At 34.5% G+C, this 24,761-nt stretch overlaps 1 protein-coding gene across 2 annotated transcripts in view; it reads left to right on the top strand.

Moving 5' to 3' along the window:
• The first annotated feature begins 8,258 nt into the window (after nucleotides 1-8,258).
• Nucleotides 8,259-24,761, top strand: part of GABRG2 (gamma-aminobutyric acid type A receptor subunit gamma2) — a 76,414-nt gene continuing 59,911 nt past the window's right edge. The window contains exon 1 of one of the 2 annotated variants that reach the window (XM_019740791.2): nucleotides 8,259-8,857. In XM_019740791.2, coding sequence (XP_019596350.1) covers nucleotides 8,751-8,857 — 107 coding nt within the window. In that variant the 5' untranslated portion in view covers nucleotides 8,259-8,750. The remainder of the gene's footprint in view (nucleotides 8,858-24,761) is intronic. The other variant, XM_019740800.2, reaches the window with a different exon arrangement.

Genomic DNA, 24,761 nt, shown 5'->3' on the forward strand with positions numbered 1-24,761 from the left:
AAGGGAATTAATTTAAATATATTCCAGGAATATCATAAATGATCACTATAAGCATTTGCTGTCATTTTCATTTGTCTTTATATTGCCCTGCAGTTTAAAAATCCTCTTTTATGGGTGCTTGAAGGGATTCTGAAGTCAGTAGAGGGAGGGGATTTATACTATAACAGTTCCAGGCCTGTCTGTCCTACCAGTCCCATCCACTAACATCGTCACACGAAATGACACTCCTGTGACTCCAAAGTCTAAAAGAAAGTCCCTGAGAGGCACATCATTAGCAACGAGACACATTAGGCTGGGAAAAGTCTGCTTCACCATGTCACAACTGCCTAGAACAACTGAGAATTATTACAAGATAGTTCACAGCATTAATCAAGTTCTTATATCATCTGCTATATGAGTAAATGTTGAGAATGCGATTTTCAGACCTTAGTTTTGACATTAAAAAAAAAAAAAAGAAAACAACTATATTCAGTGATTTCGGAAGAATGGCCAACATGGGACCCATACACTGTTACTGCAAATGTGAACTAACCCAATGTTCTCTGGAAGATGTTTTATAAGATTCAAATATTCAGCGAACATATTAAGTGCCAGGCTCCCTTCTAGGTGCTGGGGAAAGTGCACAGGATAAGCAAGTAAAAGCCCTATTGTCCTGGAGAACTGATGCTCTTTCACGATGGCAGGAGCATGACAAGAGAATGAAGATGGAAGTGGAGATGCCCTTTGAGGTCCCGACTTCAGAACTCACACAGCTGTACATTCTATTGGACAAACCAAATCCTAAGGCCAGCCCCAATTCAAGCATGGAGACCCCCCTCTAACTCTCACTCACCTAGGATCCTGAGCAATGAGGTACTTTGACTCGCCCTTGAAATATAAGAGAGATGGAGATAGCTAAGCCAAACTTTTCTTCAGTTTATTTTAATGTGTAATAACATGGATATTGACCTGTTTAATGTCATGCTCTAATTAAAGGAGCTAACTTATTTGAAAGAGCTACAGATAATTTTTCCCACCTCACTCCCAAGGAAATGCTATTTGAATTATAGGTCCCTGAAGGCTAGAACTGAAAAGATCCATGGTCGCCTGTTTCATCCATCATTGTATTGATGAGAAAATAAGACCTAGAGAAATGTAGTAATTTCTCCAAAGGCACAGAGTTCATGACAAAACCAAGATTTCTGACTCAGGTCCATATGCTCTTGTTTTACATCATGTCTCCTCTGAAGTTTTAGTATAGCTGATGATTAAGGGAGTAAGTTAATAACTATGTTATTTATCACCACAATCATGTTATTGAGAAACTATTTACAACCATGCTTAAGAGTTCAGTTTCTTATATCACATTGCCTGGGTTTAAAATCTGCTCTGCCATGTACTATATAACGAACACTCTAGATTATTTTAAGCAAGTAATTTAACCTCCCTAAACTTTAAACTTCCCACGTATAAAACCTTGCTTTTAATAGCACCTGTTCTGTAGATTTTTAATGAGGAACCAGTAAGACCTGTCACAGCACTGTGGCTGTCACAGATTATGCTTATCGATGAGGATATTTATCAATAGAATTTTTATTAAGGTAAAATTAATATACAGTGAAATGTTCATACTATAAGTATATAATGTCATGAGTTTTTTCAGTGTATAAGACTGTGTAATAACTTTCCTAATCAACATACAGAATATTTAATTCATCCCAGAAATGTCTCTTGTGCCTCAACCATCACAGGCAACCACTGTTCTGATTTTAATCACATAGATTTATTTTGCTGCCCTTGACAATCATATAAATGGTATCACCATGCAGTGTGTACTGGCTTTTTTGCCTAGCTTCTTTTGCTTACCATAATATTTTTTGAGATTCAACCAAGTTGTTGAAAGTGTGCATTTATGTATTTGTATATTACATATTTATATGTATGTATATATCTATAAGAATAAATTATTTATAAGATTATTGTTGAATAATATGTTTTTCCATTTTCTAAATATACCCTGAAATTTGATTATCCACTTTCCCATTGATGATGTTTAGATTGTTTCAAATTTGAATAAATCTTCTACAGAATTCTGTACAGGACTCTCTTGGGGGTATATATTTTTCTTTTTCTTTGATAATTATCTTAAAGTAGAACCAGCTGGTCATATGGTAAGTGAATGTTTAACATCATAAGAAACTGCTAAAACATCTTGCAAATAGTTGTCCCATTCTACGTTCTCACCAGAAAACGTATGAATTTTATTCTATACCCTCAAAAAAATTTGGTATTTTCAGTTGTGTTCATTTTAGACATTCTAATGCATATAAAAAGATATCATCATAGTTTTAATTCACATTTATTTAGTGAATGCTAATGATGAGAAACTTGTGCTTATTAGATACACATATAACTTTTTTCATAGTCTGTTCAAGTATTTTGACCACTTTTATTGAGTTGTTTGCATTTTCATGATTAAGATGTTGGATTTCTTTGTGTATACTGGATATAAGACATTTGTTTGATACTTTCATTGTGAATATTGTTTTCTCTGCATGTGACTTGCCTTTTCATTTTTTTAGTACAGGTTTTTGATTAATAGAAGTTTTTGACTTTTATAAAGTCCAATTTATTAATGTTATATTTTATCCCTAATACTTTTTATGCCTTTTCTAAGAAAGTTTTGCCTACCACAATGTCCTGAAGATATTCTGTTTCCTTCTTAAAATTCATAATTTTAGCTTTTACATGTCATATGAAATAAGAGGCAAAGGTTGGCTTTAGAAATAATTTACCCATTTGTTCCAACATCATTAGTTTAAAACAGTAATCTTTCCCCTTTGAAATGACTCACCTTTATTGAAAGTCAAATGAACATATATATGTAGGACTCTAATTTATTCTTTTTTTCTAGCTTCTAAAGCCAGAAACTTAGCTCGTTGATTTTAACCTTTCTTCTTTTCAAGGTACTTAGTTACACATTTTCCTATAAGTACTGCTTTAGCTCCACAAAACAAATTTTAATATGCTGTATTTCCTTTCCTGTTTGTTTTGAAACATTTACAACTTTCCATGTGGTTATGTCTTTGATCCACATATTATTTAGAACTATATTGTTTAATTTTCAAAATTTGGGGGATTTTTTTTATCTATTCTATATTATTGATTTCTGATTAAATTATGTTGTGGTCAGGGAATAAACACTGAAAGTTTTCAAAATTCTGAAATGTCTTGAGGCTTAGTTAAAGAACAGTTAATAGGAATGTACATTTTGCACTTTGCAATTATTGAGTATAACATTCTACAAATGTTAAGTCAGAGAAATTTTAATATCTTCAACTATGATTGTGGATTTGTCTATTTCTCCTGTTCTGTCAGTTTTTGTTTCTATTTCTCTTGAGGTTCCATTGTTAGTTCTATTATTATTCTTCCATTTGTGTCTTCTTTCAGTCACCACTTTGCTATCTGTGTCCTGTTTGTCCCATTATTTTCCCCTTCAGTTCTGTATTTTCTGCTTTTGTTTGCATTTATGGAATGGTTTTTACTATTTGATTTTAATTTCTGTAATGATTTTTAGTTATACATTGTATATGATTTTTAGTGGTGCTTTAAGACTTGCTATATTCAACTTTAACTGATCAAACTCTATTTACAGTTGCTGTTATATCATTTAATAAAATACACAAAAAAATGCAACAGTGTAATTTTATTTAACTCCAACTCTGGAATTCTTTGGGCTATTATTGACATATATTTAATACATATATGTGTTCTATATTCCAAAGTACAGTCATAATTTTTGCATTTAAAAAGTAGGTGTCTTCTAAAGGAATAAAAATTACACACACACACACACATACACTTATATATTTTGTTTTCTCACATATTAACCATTTTCAGCGCTCTTCACTCATTGTAGATCTGGGTTTCCATCTGGTATCACTTTCCAGCAGCCTAAAGAATTTTGTTTAGTATTATTTTTATCTCAGCCCTGCTGGTGAGAAATTCTCTCAGTCTTCATTTATTTAAAAATGTCTTTGCTTTCATTTTTGAAGACTATTTACTGGATATAGAATTCTATGTGTACCTTTTTTTTTTTCCAGCTCTTTAAAGATGTCATCCACTGTTTTCTGGCACCAATTGTTTTAATAAGTCAACCATCATTGCAGTATTAGCTTCTAGCAATTATAATGTCTCATTTTTCTCTGTATGCTTTCAAAATTTTCATTTCATCTTTAGTTTTCAGATGTGTGACTATAAAGTTTTCATTGTGTTTATTCTGTGTGGGGTCCACTGAGTTTCTTGGATATAACTATAAAGTTTCCATTGTGTTTATTCTGTGTGGGGTCCACTGAGTTTCAAAATTTTTCCAAAAGTTGGTAAAAAATATGGAATATTATTTTACTTTAAATATGTTTCTTCTTTATACACTACTTTATCAGGAGGCTTAATATTGTGTCACTGTTTCCGGTAGCTTTTAATTTTTTTCAATATTTTCCCGCATGATTTTTACATTGGATAATTTTTGTTAATTTGTCTTCAAGTTTACTGATCTTTTGCTACTGCTATTCTACAATTGCCAATCTGCTATTAAAGCCCATGCACAAATTTTGCCTTTCAGGCATTCAAATTTTTAGTTCTGGAATTTTCTGTTTTGTTTTTTTGAAAATAGTTTTCATTTCTCTGTGGAGACTCCCTACTGTACACATATTGACCACATAAACATCATGACCATTTTTTCCTTTAAGCTCTTGAATTATTTAAAACAATTAATGGAAAGTCTTTATTTGGTAATTGCATCTCAGGTTTTATTCATTTATATTAACTGTTATTTTTTAATATGTGTCCTATATGCTGCACTTTGTATATCTCATAATTTTTTTTACCATGTATCAGATATCTCACAATTATCAACATTCTGATTTTTAATACTCCTCTGAAAGTTGATTTTTGTTCTAAAAGGAGTTAAATCATTGACAAATCACCTTAATCTTGTGCAGGATTCGTTTTATACTGTTTTCAGGTTAGTTTCAGTTTTGCCCTTAGGCGTACAGCAAATCCTTAGTTCTAAAACAGAGAAGGGTTTCATGGTCCTCCTAGGGTTTTAAAGGAGAGTCTGAAGTGCTTATCAGGACTCCAACTTGATGGGATTCAAATTCCAAATTCAGTATCTCCTTCAGTGAGTGGCAGCTGAAATACTGGTTCAGCTTTTTCAGTCTTTCAGTTGTTGCTTTCTTCTGAGGCTTCTTGGTCTTTTTCTCTCTTTCCACTCAAAAACAAACATTTGAAGGAAGTTTGCATATGAATATGGTATCTTACCTCTTTGTTGTTCCTTTGTTTCTATGATTTCACTCTCAATTTCAGCTGCTCTGGCAGCAAGCACCACATTCTCCTATAAAACCTCAAATCAATGAGATGTTCCCTTCTGCTACTTCTAGCCATCCTGCATTTATGGGATTGAGGCTTTTCCTAGGATGTGGGACTTTTCATGCTAAAATCAGGTAAGTTCCAGGCAAACAGGGAAAATGTTGCTCATCCTTTAAGTGTCCTCATGGGAAAATCCACATAATATTAGATCTCATTCAATTCAGTTTTCTTTTTCTATGATCAAATCTTTAATACTCTGCGTACTTTTGGTAACTCTTTAGTACTTCACATAGTTATTTAATGTTCTGTCCATCAATTATAATTGTTATCTGCAGAATGGTTAGCTTCCTTCATAACTGTCAAACCAGAACCTAAGTAATATTATTTTAATTTCCCAAATGATAAGAGATCTGGTATCAACAACCAAACTAGTGAAAGTTTTGAGCTCATAATTCACTTCTGGGTATTGTAATAACAACAACAATAATAATAGCAATACAGTGTCAAATTAAAACTAAAACTTTTTTTCTGAGAAAAATAACCTGCTAAACAATTCTCCAATGTATTGACAATGGCTTGTTTGAATGAAAGAATATAAGTGGTAGTTTTTTTTTTTCTTTCAACTTTTTCATATTTTAGAAATTTTAGTATAAATATATATTATTCACAATGAAAATGAAAACATCATCTTTATCAAATACTGGTATTTAAATGTGTTACAAACACATCTTTTTTTAAAATGGGTAAGAATAAATAAAAGATGATTACATAAGAAATTACTAGATTAGGTCTCTTACAAGTAACAGTGAATATGTGTTGCTAAGTCTTAGAAAATATATTAAATTACTTTTTGCAGAGAGCAGCCACCAGGTGGGAAAAATCCACAAGGGGCAAACCGAAGCTTACCAGCCAGGAGTAGCACAGTTGAAATTGTACTCAGATACTATCACTAGTAAAATTTCCTTTATGGATTCTCTTAATATTATGGGAGGTATTCCATTATTGAAACGGATTATAACCCACAGGAATAATTATGATAACGGATAAGGGATCAGTATATGAATTATTACTTTCTGAATATGATAGTATTCATTCTCACAGTTTCAATGTTTGTCACTAAATGCCAGAAAAAAAGGCTTACTTTGGAAAATTGTAAATGTTCTAGATGATAGAAGACACAATTGTCACATAGATTTTTTTACATGGTAGGAAACAATATTTGCAACCAAACAGCCTGCATATCTGTTTGCCTTGGCCTCCTCTGTGTTTTAAAAATTAGGACATTTCTCATAATTTTCTTTCCATTTCTTCTAGAAACTCTGACTAAAACAGAACAGAGGCAACACATTCAAATAGGGTACATACGGTCAGTCCAGTGTGTGTGGTTTCCACCACTTTACTGATTGACAACCAGCCCATTTCTTTCATTTATCTCACTTGTCTGGTTTTCGTAGGCATCTGAGTATGTAAACTTTAGCCTACAAAAATATGACCGAACAGCTTCACTAAAAACAATTACACAGCTATAAACAACTGAGGTTTTTGGGGTGTGTTTTTTTTTTTGTAAAAAAATTTGTAAATATAAGAGGGGCCAAAGTTCCTCACAGTGCAGCACAGAACAAGAAAAATTACAAAAAAGGGGGTTTACATTTGGTAGGCCTCCTATTCAGTCACAACAGAAAGAAGTCAGTTGACTGCAAGTTTTAACTGGACTTTTTCCTAAGCCATAAAATAACGAAGGTAGAGTTCCAAAAGCATGCAGGTTTCCAGGTGTGTCAGGCCCTTTTTCCTTCCTAGTCAGAGTGTGTCTCCTCACCCTATGTCATTACCAGAAGCAGCAAGTAATTCTCTCTGCTATCCTTGAGTATATTTTAGGGTTGGAGATAGAGTGTGGACCCCAAACATCTTATGTTCTATCCCTATGTCTCCTGGACTCCTTATTCATGTCCCCTACCTGTGAGACTCAGTTCTTATAGAAAAGGCACTGGCTTTGATATGACCTATTGCTATGTTCCAGAAGGGGTCCAGTTGGTTCTCTTCACCTGAACCTCTACCTGAATATCTTTGCTATGGTCTCAACTAGACCTTGAAACTCTCCTCCACGTTCTTCTCCCTGATTGGTGAATGGGGTTTCCTCTGTGGTGGATGAACCAGGTTGGCAGAGCGAGATATCTCCCATGCATCAGTATCCATGGAAACATTCTAGGCAAGAAGGAAGCATGCTCACACCAATTCATCCCAGAAATTTTCAGGATTGTCACGAAGCAGAACAACAACATAAAAATGTCAATACTACACAGCAACTAGAAATCCCTTTATATTGTAAAATGTTCTCTTGATCCCCTCTCTTTGTCCAACTTCCCTTCAAAAAGCATCCTTCTATTTTGTGGTCTATAGTCTATACTCAGGCAGCTAATTCGGTTTTTTAGCCTTCAAGTAGTCTGTGTCTACATTTTCACCGGGATGGAGAGCAGAAAAGGGAGGCGTGAATCCTGGGGAGCATAGGACTTCTCCATGTCCTTTAATTCTATCATTTTTCTTTTCCCTTCAGTGAAATGGAAAATCCATCAAATCTGCTTTCAAATGGGATGATTTACAGAGAAACACACATGCCTCTCCCACTCTCTGCTCCCCCTCCCCCCCGCCCCATGTAATCATGATTTCCGAGACTGCAGTTTTAAATAAGGATTCTTGGCAGATCTGAGGAGACATACCTTCTGTCATTGATAATATAGTTTATGGGCTTGCTAAAACATTTCTTGTCTCCTCAAAAGCCAGTCCTTGCACACTTGTGTGTGCAGTGAAGGGTTAAAGAGCGATGGAAAGACACCACGCATGTGTTAATTCATGCTGCAGCCATGCCTCTCTTCCACTTTGACCTCATCGTTAATCTGCGTGATAGTTGATCACGCAGAGATTCTCGTGATTTTTCTTTTACACACACACACACACACACACACACACACACACACACACACACACCTCTGCTCCCTCTAAAAAAAATCAAAATAAAGCAAGCAAACAAAGCCACCACGATGGACCCGGGAGAGAGTGTGTGAGTGTGAGGGGCACGAGTATGTGTACGAGTGCGCCCGCCTTTCTCCCTTATTTGCCTCTGTGTGTGTCTCTCTGTACCCTCCCCCTGCCTCAGTTATATTATTCCCCCAGACTTGGAAGCCGCTCCTTGAGCTGACGCTTTGATGGTATCTGCAAGCATTTGTGCTGATCTTATTTCTGCCCCCTGAATATTAATTTCCGAAGCTGATAGCAATACATCTCCCCAGTGACGGGACCTACTAGAGGCAGGTGGGGGGAGCCACCATCAGATCATAAGCATAATAATAATACAAAGGGGAGGGATTCTTCTGCAACCAAGAGGCGAGAGGAGGAAAAAAAAAAAGGCGATGAGTTCGCCAAATATATGGAGCACAGGAAGCTCAGTCTACTCGACTCCTGTATTTTCACAGAAAATGACGGTGTGGATCCTGCTCTTGCTATCGCTCTACCCTGGGTAAGATGTGCTGTTTTCGGCTTCGTTTTGTTCCGGAGAGGAGGGGGAAGGGGTGGGGATGTGGCACTACGGAGACCACCCAGATTTAAAACACTCTTCTAGGATTTGGGGCTTTGTAATTTAGGGGGATGTGAATATGTGGGGAGGAAGGAAAGAGGAAGGTCACTTTCATTTATTTGCTAATTTATTGGATTTATTTGTTTTGCTTTAAAGTGGAAAAGCTAGCGTCATAAAGACTTTGTTTCTGGGGAGTAGCATTTTGATATTACTGCACAGTGATGTCTAGGTGGGCTGTGGTGATAAATGCAGGCGTTTGAGGCCATGTTGGAGCTGTTTTGGGTGGGGGTCTGGAGGAGAAAACTGCAAATGAGGCACTGGCACAAACCCGGGAGATGTGCGGATTTTTTTTTTGGCGGGGGAGGGGTTCTGGGTTCTGTTCGTGTACATCAAAGTATTGCTTGCTCCTGCTCTTCCGCATTCTTAAGATCAATCAGCCAGGTTTTCTATCCAGCCCCATTGACCTAGCAGCAGTCTCTCTGATGGGCAAACATAGTTCAGCACCAGGGACAGCAATCCTGCTTAGGGCCAAATGCAAAAAGGCTTGTCTAACCAGAGGACATCTCTAAATTTACACAGGACATCCATGTAGTGCAGACAGAAGGCCGGCGGAGCCAAGGAGCAGTAATGACATCAGGGGACCCTGCTCTGATTGTCCCTACCCTCTTCTGGAGATTGGAGAGGGACTTTTGGGCATGGGCTAGAGAACCTAGTTTATAAATACGTGGAGGAATATATGTCTGGAATAGAGCTGGCCTTGCTGCAGTGTTGAAAAATATGCTGAACCAGGGGAATGTGATGCCAAAATTGGGAAGTATGTATTGATGCCCTAGAGCCTTGCTGCACTGAATAGAAAAGATGGGAAGGGGTTGAGGATGGGGTCCCCCAAACCCCGAGCAGGTGTATACTCTGAAGTGTTTGCACCTAAATTTTCTTGAACTTTCTTGCACCAAAAGTATCAAAGGAATATCAATGGAACTACATATAGTTTACCATTTATCTGCCCACCTAAATAGCTCCCCCCACACAACACACATACCTCAGGATTTCCAGCGAGGACAGAGGCAGGATAGAGGTCCGCTATTTACATTACTTGCACTCTCCTATACTGACATTTTGAAATAAGGCCCTATGTTTAGGGGAATTCTAAATTTCACCCCCCCCTACAAAAAAAAAAGGAAAGAAAAACTAGCTGTAGAATATATTAAGCCATTGCTCTAAGGTTTTTGTGGAATTGACACTCTCATGTAGTAGTTGTAACAAAGCGAGATAAAAGTGATGGGGGTTAAACTGTGACTGTATTTTATTAAAAATATCTAGTTAACGTCTCTGATCCTTCATTCTCTAGGGGAGGTAATAGTGGATGAAGATCACTGATAAAGAGACCAAGGCAAAATAAGGAGTGGAAGCTTCTCTTTGGAGTTTCTAAGCAGAGAGAGGGTCTGCTGAATTCTTCCAGTACTTTTCATACTTTCCTCCTTTACCATAAAAATTTAGGGCATTTTCATGTAGAGTGTAAGATTAAGTAGCTTTCTCAGAAGAGGAGAGGGCCTTTTACTAGAGATGGTTTATGAGGAAGTACGTTTTAGTGGAATCCTGGAAATACAATTTTCTATTCAAAGTTTGCACGCATATTTTTCTGCCTAATGTGTGCAGCTCTTAATTTGTTTCAGAAATTAGAGAATTAATATTAATAGTTGCTCATGGACAGAGATTATTATGCTCATATTCCTACCATTTATGAAACCTGTGGATTAAAATCTAGACAAGAAATACGGAAATACGTTTTTTGGTCCTGCTCACATCCATCTTAGTAAACGATTTTATAACTAAGTAGATGAGAGCATTCTTATGCATTTTATCTATAATGATCTTATTTTAACGAAAAATGTGTACTTTTATTATTATTCATAGTAGTATCATATTTAAGATGTCTTATTTTTCACAACAGTCCCACATTTTCTTTTCCAATATCATACAAAATTAAAACTAGAGGTACATTTTAGTTTCCCATTCTTAGCATAGTAGTCTAGATGAACATTTCAAATAGCTCTAAATAAGGGGAGTGATGTGTCACTTAAACTCTCCAATAAGAGGCTTTTTCACATTTTCTCAGTAATGCTAGAGAATCGAGTCATTGCAGTTTGGTGCAGAGAATGTGATCCGAGTTTCAGTTTGCTGCAATCCCATAAAAAGCCATTTGAATGGCTGGATAAGGCTAGATCTAAATAGAAGCTTTGATCTGAAGCTGATTCTAAAGGACCGTAAGTGACTGGAAAAATGTGGGATGCTACAAGACAATTTGAAAGAGGGCTTTTGGGTAAATAGTGTCAGTAGAACCACCTGGAAAGTTGAGGGGAAATTTCAAAGAAATTTAATTGACTTTTTTATTTATATAACTCCCAAGAATAAAGTTTTTCCCTCTCATTAAATTGACTAAATTCATTAGGTTGTGTTTACACAAAAGTAAAACAGGGAGGAATACAAAGATATTAAGAGCTAATATCTCTTGTTATATGTGAAATAGTTAATTTCTGAAACTCAAAATCATGTAAACTGTCCCATATTTTGTACACATAAGCATCACCTGGAGAACTTGTTAAAATGGAGATTCCTGGATCAGACACTGAAAGATTCAGAATCATTCATTGTCTGGGGTAGAGCCCAGGAATATTCATTTTCAACAAGTACCCTAGATTGCACATCAAAGAGAAGTGGTATACGCATTGCTAATTTCCAAAAGATTATTCATCATTCTTAATGTTTATAAATGCTTTGATTATTGATATTTTTATTCAATGAAGCAGAACGAGTCACCTACAGAATTTTTATTTTGTATGTAAATCATTGAGTGTGTCACACAAACCATAAAGGGTGGAGAGTAGCTATAAAGAATTTTAATAAACCTACCTTAGGAGAAAACATTGGTTGAAAAATAAACAGAGACCTCTGTCATTAAAGGTATGCATGAATGAGTACGTAGTCTTATTTATAAACTATATACACTCCATGTACAAATATTCATACATATAGGTCTTAAAATAAATTTCCTAATTTTATGAACTCTTTTGATGTAACTAAATTTCATCTCAGAGTAAAAATACCTTAAGAAAAAGAAACTGGGAAACAACAAAAATTTATTTAGAGTAAATAGGAATAAGTCCTATAAGATGTTTTATTTTGTTCTTAGAATAAAATTAAGATTTTATAGTATATGTAGAAAGAATTATTTTTCAAGGATAGACTGAGTAGAAGTGAATTGGATTAAAGTTGATAATCTAAGCCTTACTCTGAAATGCTAGCACTTGATTTTTAAAAACAAAATTGAGCTAAAGATTTGCAAATATATTCTGTTCTTAACTGTTGCCCAAACAAAAATATTTCAAATGACTTTTCTTATGAGCTGCTAAACTTTTTTTTAATCCCATAACTAATTTGTTAAGTGTTTAACTTTAACAGGCTATGACCATGCATATAGAGGGATATTTTTATTCTTAACTATAAACCTATTTCTTTACAGAATTAATCTCTACAAATAAGCTGGTTATTTCCTTTTTTTCCCTATGTTCCACCTGGTATTATCTAGAAATAAATATTTTTCAGCATATTTAATTGCTAAATTGTACACATAACATTTCAAAGTCTACCCTGATGCAAATATCTACGTGAAAAAAAAAGAAAAGAAATACATATCACCAAGTATTTCCCAGAATTCAGTTGCCCACCACCTTCTAGACAAAACATCTGGATTGTAGGCAGGAATTAAAAAATTGGCTTTTAATGTAAATAACTAGTTACATAAATGTCTCTGATCTCTGATACCCAGTTTAGAATAGGTAATCTTGAAATAATTAAATTACAGAATATTTAGTCATAGAGGTCCCTGTTCTACACATTTTAAAAAATGCTTTGTGCAACAATTTCTGCTCAAATTGAAATGGACTTAAGACTGACATTAGTGCCATTATCTTTGCTGTAAATATTATATTAAGAAGTCATTTCTACCTCTCACTGTCACGATTTCCTTGGCATTCCAAGACAGTCTTTCCACAATTTAAGTACAAGTAGGTTTTACTGGAATGACAGATACTTTTGAAGGGGAGCAGAATTTGCCCTCACAAAATATGCTTCTTTGGCATAAAGATTATGGCTGGTCACTTTTAAGAACCAGCAGACACAAGAGAAGCTCTGAAAACCAGTAGAAGTTATCCTTTCATATTTCCCTCCCTGTTTCAGGAAGGGAAGTATGATTAAATCTAGAAACATATCAGTGGAGAAGGCAGGGATTTAAATCTGCATAATAACCATATCTTCAGTTTATTGTGCTTTGCCTGATAACCTCCCAAGCTGCACTCCCCTTACCCCTAACATCTTTTCTCTGTAGCTGGAGATGGTATTTAAGGTGGTGGCTGGGGCCCTTCTCGGGAGTTACTCAGTTTTCCTGAGTATCTTCGTGTATGCAGGAGGTATACATGTTATTAAATTTATGTTTGCTTTTCTCCTGTTAATCTGTCTAAGGCTATCTATCCTTAGACACCCTTAGTGCAAAATGAAAAGTATAGTCACCCTTTTTCTTTCTAAAGGTAAGAAAATAATTGGATTGTTTCGAGATGTAAAAGGCCTCTTCAGTTTGCTTTACTGGGAGGGTTATTTACTATTCATTTCTTTCTTATTCTAGGGAATAAAATACCCTTTAAAAGGAAATAAAAAGCTTCTTTTAAGTTACACATTAGGGTAAAAATGAAATTTAACTTCAAATCATATCAATCCCTATAGTATTATGAGTGCAAAATATGGTAATAATTCTGTATCATTATAAAACTCATTGTATAACTCTGTAGATAAAGTGCCATGTAAATGCTAAATAAGTAGCACTGATATTACACTCTCCACCCATTCATAAAGAAAACCATATGAATACAAATAACATTACCGTGGGGAGAAAAAGGAATGCTTTTTAAGATCCTTTGTAATCAGTGAAACCCTGCCATGAGCTCAAGTTTAGTTGTAGAACCAACGTTTATGTAATGAGACAAATATATACTGAGTTCTGTAATTTATTTGGATATATTTAAATGAAATGGGCCAAACAAACTGAATATAACTTGTCAATATAATCTTAGGAGGAAGGAATAAATGACCGACTCTTATTTATATTCTTTTTGGCAGGTTATCAGTCCCTTCTTATAAATGTCTTTTGAAAACACATTTGAAATACATAATTGAGGAAAACAACTCTAGATACAAAAGGTACCTTGGTATATATAGTATTTCAGCTAGGTCAGTGCTAGGAACTGAATATATAATTATGGGGCAGCAGAAGCCACTATGTCTGCCATCATGAAGTTAGAAATCTCATGGGGTAGCAATTATCAAAGAGGTGCACACAAAAGTATTACATTTTAACTCAGGTAAATGCTATACAAAAAAGTCACATGAGAGATTATAATAGCTCTCTAGCATGGTGAAAGCATAGGGCAGAAAAACTGAGATCAACAAATCAGCTAAAACTAATCTACGATTATCTATTTGGTTAGTTTTAATATTCCAATTTTCTTTTCTTGGTCATAATAATTTTTGCTGGATTTGTTGCCTTCAATTGGGGAGGTTTTCACTTGAAAATGAATGGCATTTTTTTGAGGAAGAAAAGTTTGAAGAAGACATTTTTTTTAATGTTCTGAAAACTATTTTTCTTTAATATTAAAAAAATTAGCTACATAATAAACGACCAAATTAAATAAAGCAACATGGTTATGTTAAAATATGACTCTATTTTAACATAGACCAGATTTACAAGTCAATAGCCAATTGATGCATTTTTTTCTTCACTTACAGCCTATGCTATAGTTTTTTTGTATAAAAATGGTCTATTTCCCCACCGTCACCTGCAACTGACTCATGTTCATATTCTCTGAGTCTTTGTCAATCCAGTATAAGTAGTCAAATACAGTGAGATAGTGAATAAAAAAGACCTCCTTAAATATACATACCAGTGGTCAGCTTCAAATAATTTCACAAATATTAAGGCATGAAAACCTGGATATACTAAGATAAAGAAATATAGTGAAAATTTTGGAGCTTTTTTGAATTAAGTGCAAAATGGTTGGTGTAGGGTCTATTAAAAAGTACAGAATGAGATTTTAGTGCCTCAGTGATTTTTAATATTGATACATTATAATCTTTGTATGGATGAGAGTATGGACGCTAGTAATTGTATGTTAATAAATTACTAACTGCTTTTTAAAATCTATTTTATCTCCTTTTTTCCAGTATCCCTCTTCATCTAGTTCCTTTCAAATAATCATCATTCTAAAAGCAAGGTGTACATACTATCCACATGTACAAACACACAAATCTGCAACTTTTAGATATTTAATTAAAAACTCTAGGTCTTCTGGTTTTGCTTTATTATGTTTTATTTATTATTGAGTTATAGAAGTATTTTATGAGTTTTAACTAAATATCCTTTGTCAGGTATATGGAGTGAAAACATTTTTTTTTTTTACAGTTTTTTGGTTTGGTTATATGGATGGATGGATGGATAGATAGATAGACAGACGCAAAACATTTAATTATAAAGTAAAGTTTGCCATGTTTTCCATTATGGTTAGTGCTTTTTTTCTATCCTCTCTAAGATATTTTTGCCTCCCATAAGTTCAGAAAGATATTTTCATGTATTTTTAAGAAGCTTTTTCATTTAGTTCTATGATCCATCTCACATTATTTTTTAAATTAATGTTATAAACTGATATTCATTTCCTCATGCATTTATCCAATTGCTTTAGCCCCATTTTTTGAAACGATTTACCTTTTTCCATTGACATTCCTTAGTCACTTTGTCAAAATGTTATTAGCACATATGTCTATTTCTGAAATTTGTATTCCATTCCATGGGTCTACTTGTCTATGCTTATGTAAGCACTATATGACTGGGACCATTATAGCTTCATCATAAACCTTGAAATTAGGTAATAAATATGAAACAAATTCATATATGTTCTTCTTTTGCAAGACTAATTTGTCTATTTAAAATCTTTCATATCCTTCTATATTTTATAAAAGTTGCCAATTTATACTAAATAAAAATAATAAAAATGTCCCGTTGCATCTTTATTGAATTGGTGTTGAATATATAGATCAATTTAGAAAGTACTGACATTTTGAAAGTCTTAAGTCTTTCAATCCATAAACATGGTTTATCTCTCCATCTATTCTGGTTTCCTTTAATGCTTCTCACTACCTTACTGTATATTTCAGTGTAGGTATCTTAAGTTTATTCTTAATTATGTTGTATGTCTTATTCTATTTTAAATTATATATTTTAAAATTTATTTTCCAAATGCTTATCATTATTATATAGAAAAGTAATTTATTTTGTATATTAATTTTCTATTCTGTGATATTAGTTCTAGTAATTATTCTAATCTTTTTTGTAGATTATGTTTTTTACATACAATATTGTCATCTATAAATAAAGACAGTTTCAGTTCAGAATGACTTCTTAAAACATAAATGTGTTTATGTTATGTTGTTATATTAAAGCTTTGTGATAACTCCCTTCTGCCCATAAGATCTAATTGTCTTACCTAGAGTTGTAGGCAATACAGCCATATATTTATTGTGGAAAATGGAGACATTTTTATAGTGAATGAGGGCACAATTATTAATAATTAGGTCAGGACCACAGGTGCCAACTGGAACTTTCCCAGGCAAACTGGGCATATGATCACTCAATATGGTCCTTCATGATCTGCTCCCGGACAACCTCTCCAGCATCAGCTCCGGCCCCTCCATCAGACACAAGTGAACTGCCATACTGTATATTCCATTAGATTCCTTTAAACACTGGTCTTATTTTCCTACCTCCTTTCCATGCACCATTTTCAGAGCCTATTCCCTCTCTCCCATTTTCTTTTGAAACTTTTAGTCTTTAATACGGCATTTTCCTCTGAGAGATGTTTTTAGGATTGGAGAGGTAGTTTTATTATCACTCTTCTGTGTCATGGTTAAAAGGAGAGGTCATAGAGAATTGATACTTAAGTAAGCTAATTATTTTTGAAAGCATGAAAAACTATTCAATAAAAAAATTGACTCTGCCTAGATTAAAAAAGTTTTTTTTCCCCAGTCGTATCACATGTGACCTCACCCAAAATCTTTTACATAATAAAAAGCAAATAAAGTCAACTCGGTGCAATAAAACCAAGGACATGTTGACATTTAAAAACACCTTGAAATATCCATCACAGTTGACTATGATTTTCCAGGTACCCTTGTGGTCCCCAGGCCATAAACAGAGTTTCCAAGGTCATTTTTATAGATCTGCTGCAATTTGTATTTTGCAGATCAATTTCTGTGATGAATGAGCATCAAATTAAACTCTGTAGAAAGTCACGTGAGGAGGGAGAGATTTTGTCGTTCAATTTTATTCTCCTTGATTTCAGATTCTAAGTAACCTGCCAAGCAGATTCTTAAAAGGTGCTTAAGTATCAATGAAACTGATATTAAAAAAAAAATCGCATGCACATAAAGCAGAAGACTGGAGATCTGAATGGTGCCCTTCTTAATTCCTATTCATTTTGTGAATCACATTTTGTTTAATTCTTGCCTACTATATTCTTGGCACTATGCCAGGTGCTGAAGCTGTAACACTGAAGAAAGCAAACATAGTCCTTGCTTTTGTGGAACTTACATTCTAGAATAAAGATGTGCTTTTAAAAACATAACACTATATTACATATAATGTTATAATAGTATAATAGCATAATATAATAGCACATTTACATATTATAACCATATTTTATATCTTTACTTACTGACAATGTTCTACCTTTAAACTGATTCATTTCATTTATTGCCTCAGATTTAAGGAAATTGTGTAACCAGACAGACATTTTACACTCAACCGTTTTTTAAACCCATGAGTCCTCACGATTCTGTCCTTTTTCTCCTTGAAATAACCTAACATGGATATCATTTCTCTCTTGTTGAGCTCTAAATTGTGATGTTAAATGTAGACTAAAAAAGAAATGGAAGGAGGACAAGTTTCTTCCTTCTTGGTTCCTGTCTTCCTGCCATAAATAAATATTTATTGAGTTCCTAATACTTGTTTTGCACTGTACTCGGGGTTGGAGATAAAAAGGTGAGAAAAAATGGGCATCTTCTTAATCCTCTTAGAACTTGTGGTCTGGGGACAAGCAGACAGTAAACAAAAAAATTTCAAAATATGACAAATGTTGAAGAAAGAAGTAAAAAGTGTGGTGCTATGAAGAAAACATTTACTTTACATAGGATGGTCAGGAAAGGTCAATCTTGAGTAATGGATAAGAAGTTGAGACTACAGGAGGATGAAAAAAATTCAGCCATGAAAAAACTGAAGGGAAGAACCTTTTTCATCATGAATAACAGTAGGTGCAGGAACCGTGAAAGGAGTATGAATCTGTGTGATTTACGAAAATACTTCATATAATAATACCAGTGGTTTTATTCTTAAGGAAGAGAAGTGTGCCTCTGTGTTTGGGAAATGGTGAGGGTTACAATTTACCTATCTATTTTCAGTTGCTTGGCAATTAACCTAATTGTTGACTTTTAGCTTCCTTAAGAGTTGCATATTGTTGCTCTACATTTTGCTACAAAATCATAGCAGGATCAATGATTAGTTATTGATTCATCTATTACGTCAATTATTTCAAAAATAATACTCATTTTATGGCATCATTATAAAATGACTGCACTATATTTAACTAATGTGTTTAAACACATATAGTGTTTTTTGTTTTGTTTTGTTTTGTTTAAGATAAATATTTTGCATCTAAGAAATGGCAAAGAAGATCCTTAAATTCCAAATTACTAAATATGATTTGTGGGCAGTTATTTGAATGATTCATTTAAAAAGTTTAACAGTTTCTCATAGAGAGCATTAACGAAAGTACACTTAAATATAAAATATGTTATCGAGTTTAATCTTGTGTATATAGCAAGATCATCTAAAGCCTGAAAGAGATACAAAAATCTATGTACTAAATTAAAAAGAAACCAGAGTACCCTTTCATTAAGAACATCTTCTTTCTCACCAGGAGATTTTTAAATTTTTAGACTCAATTACCTCGTACTTTAGTTATCAAGAAATTTCACAAAAGTCTCACATCAATGAATATTTTGAAAAAAACAGTGATTTATTTTTCGGAATGCTAGCTTTGTTTTTGTTTTATTTTTAAGTTTGCATATAGCAAGACTGACCTTTATTGGTGTGCCATTGTGTGAATTTAAACACACATGGAAATTTTTGAAATACAGTATCCCAAATCAAGAATGGAGCAGTGCTCTCTCTCCCCATTTCTGCCACCCATTTGTTGTCACACCCTCCTCCCCCACTATCTCCTGGCAACAAGTGGTGTGTTATTTATCAGTGTAGTTTTTCTTTTTTTCTTTTCAAGAATGTCATGCAAGTAGAATCATATAGTTCACTCTGCATAGTGCCTTTGAGATTCATCTACGTTACAGAGGTTAGTTAAGCAGATTAAAAGAGGTTCAACATTATTAGCCATTAGGTAAGCGCAAATTAAAACCACAACATGATACCACTATGTACCTATCAAAATGAGTAAAATAAAAACAATACTGGCAAGACCAAGTGTTGGCAAGGATGTGGAGGAATTGGAACTTTCATACATTGCCAATGAGAATTTAAAAAATGAAGAACAATTTGGGGATTTTGTATAAGATTAAACATATACCTAAGATACTCATTTTCAACACATTTTGAATATATTTGAATTTGATACACTTTAGTATATATCTGCAGATATGTAGATGCTGCCTGCAATAGAATCAGCCTTTATTTTCATCCACTTGCTCTCAGTGACCTTTACATTATTTTAAATTGGGGATAGTTTAACCTTTCTTTCATAGACCATGAGAAAGTACACATAATTCTCTTCACCTCCACCTGTGGCCTCCTTGTAAATAAGTGAACAATTTTTCATGTTTATATGTATTACCTTTACGTGTATTACCTTCTATTTTTCCAGAAGAGGGAACCAAAAGTATTATTAGTTCCCCCAAAAGCTTTTATGTTCTAGAGAAAAATACTATTATTACCACAGAAGTTGAGATTGCATTCTTCGAGCTGTTCAGGTATTTGTCTCCTCAAATAGATGAGAGGTGTTTTGATATCAGCATTGTGCCTTGCACTTCTTTCTATCTGTTACTGTGCCTTGCACAATAAAAAACATGCTGATTAACTGAAGGGTCAAGAAATCGAAATGTATAAGGCATTGTTTCCCAAACCTTTATGGTTTTTGTCACATCTAAATGACACCTGGTTATTTTTTAACATAATCGTTTTCATGAAATCCATATTTTTAAATGTAATTATTTTATTTAATACACTTAATAAACATAATAAGATCCGGAAAATTAGTTTCCCTTTTCTACAGAGTAAATACAGTAAAACAAAAACTATATTATCAGGTTTTAATGACATATTATAGCCACCAGAATTGCTGGGCTTCATGCTGCTCTCCTTAGAAAATAGATTAGTAAATTGAAAACATGGTTAAAGACAAATTACAAATAACATAAGGCATTGTCCTTAATATAACTAGATGTGCTGAAAAATATTGAAAAGGGAAAAAACGTCTAATTATATGTTTCCATGTCTTTTAATGCTATGCCTGTGTGAACTTCACAATTGTCTTGGATACCAGGGGAAGGTGTCCTAAGCTTTGGGAAACACTAACATGGGGTGATCTTAATGGGACATCAATACTGATAGCAATCATGTGATGTATATAATAGAGGCAGCTCATTTTAATTAGCCACAACTGTTATATATAAATGCACATTTATAGAGAGTGAGTTTTACCTAGTTAATTTTCATAAACATGAAATCTATAAAAATAGCCCCTACTGTCATCAATTCATTCAATATTTTGAAACATATTCATCTGGTGTCTTGTCAAGTGCCAGACACTCGTAAAGTTTTGGAAAATGACACTGTTGAAGACGGAATCATTTTTGTCCTTAGTGACTTAATGCTCTGCTTTTAACTCTCATACCTAAGGCTAATTTTCTCAATGCTTTTTTGTTGTTATTGTGAGGTAAAATGTACGAAAAGTACATAAAACATGGCTCAATGAATGATCACAAATAGAAATAAAAACCCATGTAACTACCAACCATGTCTGGAAATAAAATATTGACAACACCCCAGAAAACATCCTCATTTGCCTCTCAGCTTACCTTTCTCTTCTCTCAAGACCATTGTTCTGACTTTGAGTTCCACAGTTAAATTTTGCCTGTTATTAAATTTTATATAAACGGAAACATACTGTGTGTGTGTGTGTGTGTATGTGTAGCATCTTTTGCTCCAATTTTTATTTTTCAGATTCATTTTGCAGCACATAGCTTTAGTTCACTAATTTGTAGTACATAATATCTCCTTACATGAATTTCTCATATTTTATCTATCCATTCTCATGTTGATTTGGGTTCTATTCATGTCTAGTACCAATAATGCAACTATGAACACTGTTGTACGTGTTTTTGAGTAGACATATGCATGTATATCTCTTTGAAATAAAAATCTAGGGATGTCCTTTCTGGCTTCCAGCATACATGGGTTCTCGTCATTAGCAGATAATGCCAAAATGTCCCTCCAGCAGCGTATGAGTCTCAGCTCCACATTCTCCCAGTTTTATTTAAGAAAAGTTAAACAAACAAGCAATGCAAACAGAACTACGATAAGGGAGCCAAACCGGAGAAAATGGACTTCAGCGGTTATCCTAGTATTAATATATGACCTGACGTTTACGTTTTTTTCCTGTTTATGCCTCTTGCCCCCAGTGAGTGTTGTGATTGTCTTCTCCGCGTTTTCTCTCCTCACTTTCTCAATTGTCCCAGTTTTCATTTGGTATCTGTGAAGCCCACGTGCTTTTTGGAAAGCTGATTCCATCTTTGATACTAGTGGTGGGACATAGCTAGGCTAAAATAATGAATAGAGTCCCATTCTGTAGTCATAGATATTGGTTTCATATGTATGAATTCATATGTAGTTGGGCTAATGACAGGCAAAATGAGACTTTCTGGGGGCTTTTAAAAAAGTAGACATCTCATCTTTTTGAGAGAACTTCTGGAAGAGTTTATCTCGTGTTCATGCATGTAAATAAGGAAGCATAGAGGTAAGGAATTGTTGCCAGCATCTTGTGACCACACGGTCAGGCCATCTTGGGTTGAAGCTGAGCATGGATGATAGAAAGGTGGGATAGAAAAAAAATTCTGAGTTTTTTCCCTTAGCATGAGACCCTTTGGGTCCATCCATGTTGTCACAAATGGTAAGATTTCGTTCTTTTTTATGGCCGAGTAATATTCCATTGTATATATGTACCACATCTTCTTATTGAGCTCAGGCATAAACTAATTTATTGTCCTAAAGGGAAATGAACTTGAGCAATCATTTATTTTGGATTGTCTTATTTTTTAATGAATGTACAGCAGCAGAATCTTTCACCCCAATTCCTGCTTCACATAGCCTTGCTGCATAGGGTTAAACACTTGGATTTGGCAAACTGATGTGACTACTGATAAATATCACTGTTTTCCTTCATCTGCAAAATGGGGATTATAATAGGAATACCAGTGTTTTAAGAATTAAGTGAGACAGAGAAAGACAAATACTGTATGATTTAACTTATATGTGGACTCTAAAGAACAAAATAAATGAATACATCAGAAACAGACTTATACATACAGAGAATACACAGATGGTTGTCAGATGGCAGGGGGTTGGGGATGGGAAAAATGTGAAGGGATTAAAAAGTACAAATTGATAGTTACAACATAGTCATGGGGATGTAAAGTACAGCATAAGGAATATAGTTAATAATACTGTAATAAGTATGTATGGTGCCAGGTGGTTACTAGACTTACTGGGTGATAACTTTATAAATTATACAATGTCTCACCACTATGCTGCACACCTAAAACTGATATAAATTAATATTTATTGTCAACTGTAACTGAAAAAAAAATCTGAGTTTTTAAATAGATAGTTGGGAAGTTGAATCAAAGCATCAGGAAGCTTATTCTATCTTCGGCTTTATAATTATATATTCCAGTACCTCTCAACTTAGTTTGAATGTTCTGATACTTGCAATAAAATTCATCTTAGCTAATGAAAGCCCACATATTTATTTGATATAGGTCATTGGTGATTGCTAATAAAATAAACAGCTTGTGTTTTACATATTGGGAGATATAGTTCTGATAATTGACTCGGTCAAACACACTTCTCAACAGCTGTTAACCTAATACCAAAAAATTGAACTAGGTGTGAGCTAAGGAAGTCACTACAAGCAGGGCAATTCACTATGCGAATCAATACTTAGGGATTTACTTCTCTGCCTTCACTCTATCCTCTTTGCACATACACACTCCTCTGTACACACCTGTGCACAGAACACCCCTCCCAACGGGTTCTGTGCCGATCCCTTACATGTCCTTCCTGGGAGGTACAGCATCCCCTCGGCCACTAGGGACCCTGTATGAAAGAGCACCCGGTGCCCTAACGCTCCTGTTCACTGGACGACACCACAATGTCCTTCTAGAGCTCCCGGTCCTCCTGGACAGGACAGAGGGAGTTTTCTCCCATGATCAGAAGCTGAGACCCCTATGCTCTTTGAGGCTATCTACTCATGTATTATAGCTGCTCCTACACTTTCTAGCAAAGTCCACCTTTTGCAGTGGCTGGAGGACATTCTGTGACATGAACTAGCTTATGTGCGTCCCTTACCCCTGCAGCGTGCACTGCTTTCCAAGCCAAGAAATTATTTAAGTGAGGCAGTTTATCACATCCATGAAGTTAAATTTTGAGCTTTGCTTTTATTCCACAGTGTGGGGGAGATTAAATCATCTGTATCTACAATGGTCAGCTTATGAAATTTGAGTGTTATTAACTTTGTGCTGAAGGTGCTATACTTTTATTGAGCTAAGACATAAACGAATTTATTGTCCTAAAGGAAAATGAACTTGAGCAAGCATTTATTTTAGATGGCCCTATTTTTTGATGAATGGATGGTGGCAGATTCTTTGGTCCCAATGCCTGTAACATTTGGTTTTGGAAAACTGAAGTGACTATCGGTAAACACCATTGTTTTTACTTCATCTGTAAAATGGGGATAATTATAGGAATATCAGGAAGTCTTGCAAGGACTTCACTAGAATATAGTGAATATTTATCAGCAGTCATTGTTGGTTTTAGTATCTATCTGAGGAAAACTAGTTAATAACAACAACAAAAAAAATGAATCTTTGCAAATCTTACTTAACCATGCACTCATGGTATTTAGTCTAGCAATGGAGACAGATACTAAGAAAACCAATAAATACACAATATGACAATGCTAAGGAACAATTAAGGGATTGGTTAGAACATATAAAGGTGGGGGTGGGTGACAAAGGTAGATAAACAGTAAAAGATGGCCTCTATACGAAGGTGATATTTGTGTTGAAAATTGAAAGGTCAAAGGAATAAGCTATGACAAATACTGCTTGAGGAGATGGAGAGAAGAAAAGATTGTAGGCAGCAAGAATAATATATGCAAAGGTATTTACTGGAGTTTGGCCAGGTTTCTGGAACTCAACAAACTCTCAGGTACATGATAACGTAAGGAACAACATATTCTTCTGTTATTGATGCTTAAGGAGTATGAGATTCCCACTGAGTTTTACAGCCTGATGAGAATGTAGGGTAGCAGGAGATCCCTGTGAATGTAGTAAAAGGAAGGAAGAGATTAAATGCTACATAGTGGAGATTCACAATACAGGTAATATTAGCAGCAGAAGATCCAAT

The sequence above is a fragment of the Rhinolophus sinicus genome, linkage group LG10 (assembly GCF_036562045.2).
Source record: "Rhinolophus sinicus isolate RSC01 linkage group LG10, ASM3656204v1, whole genome shotgun sequence".
In the NCBI taxonomy this organism is placed as follows: Eukaryota; Metazoa; Chordata; class Mammalia; order Chiroptera; family Rhinolophidae; genus Rhinolophus; species Rhinolophus sinicus.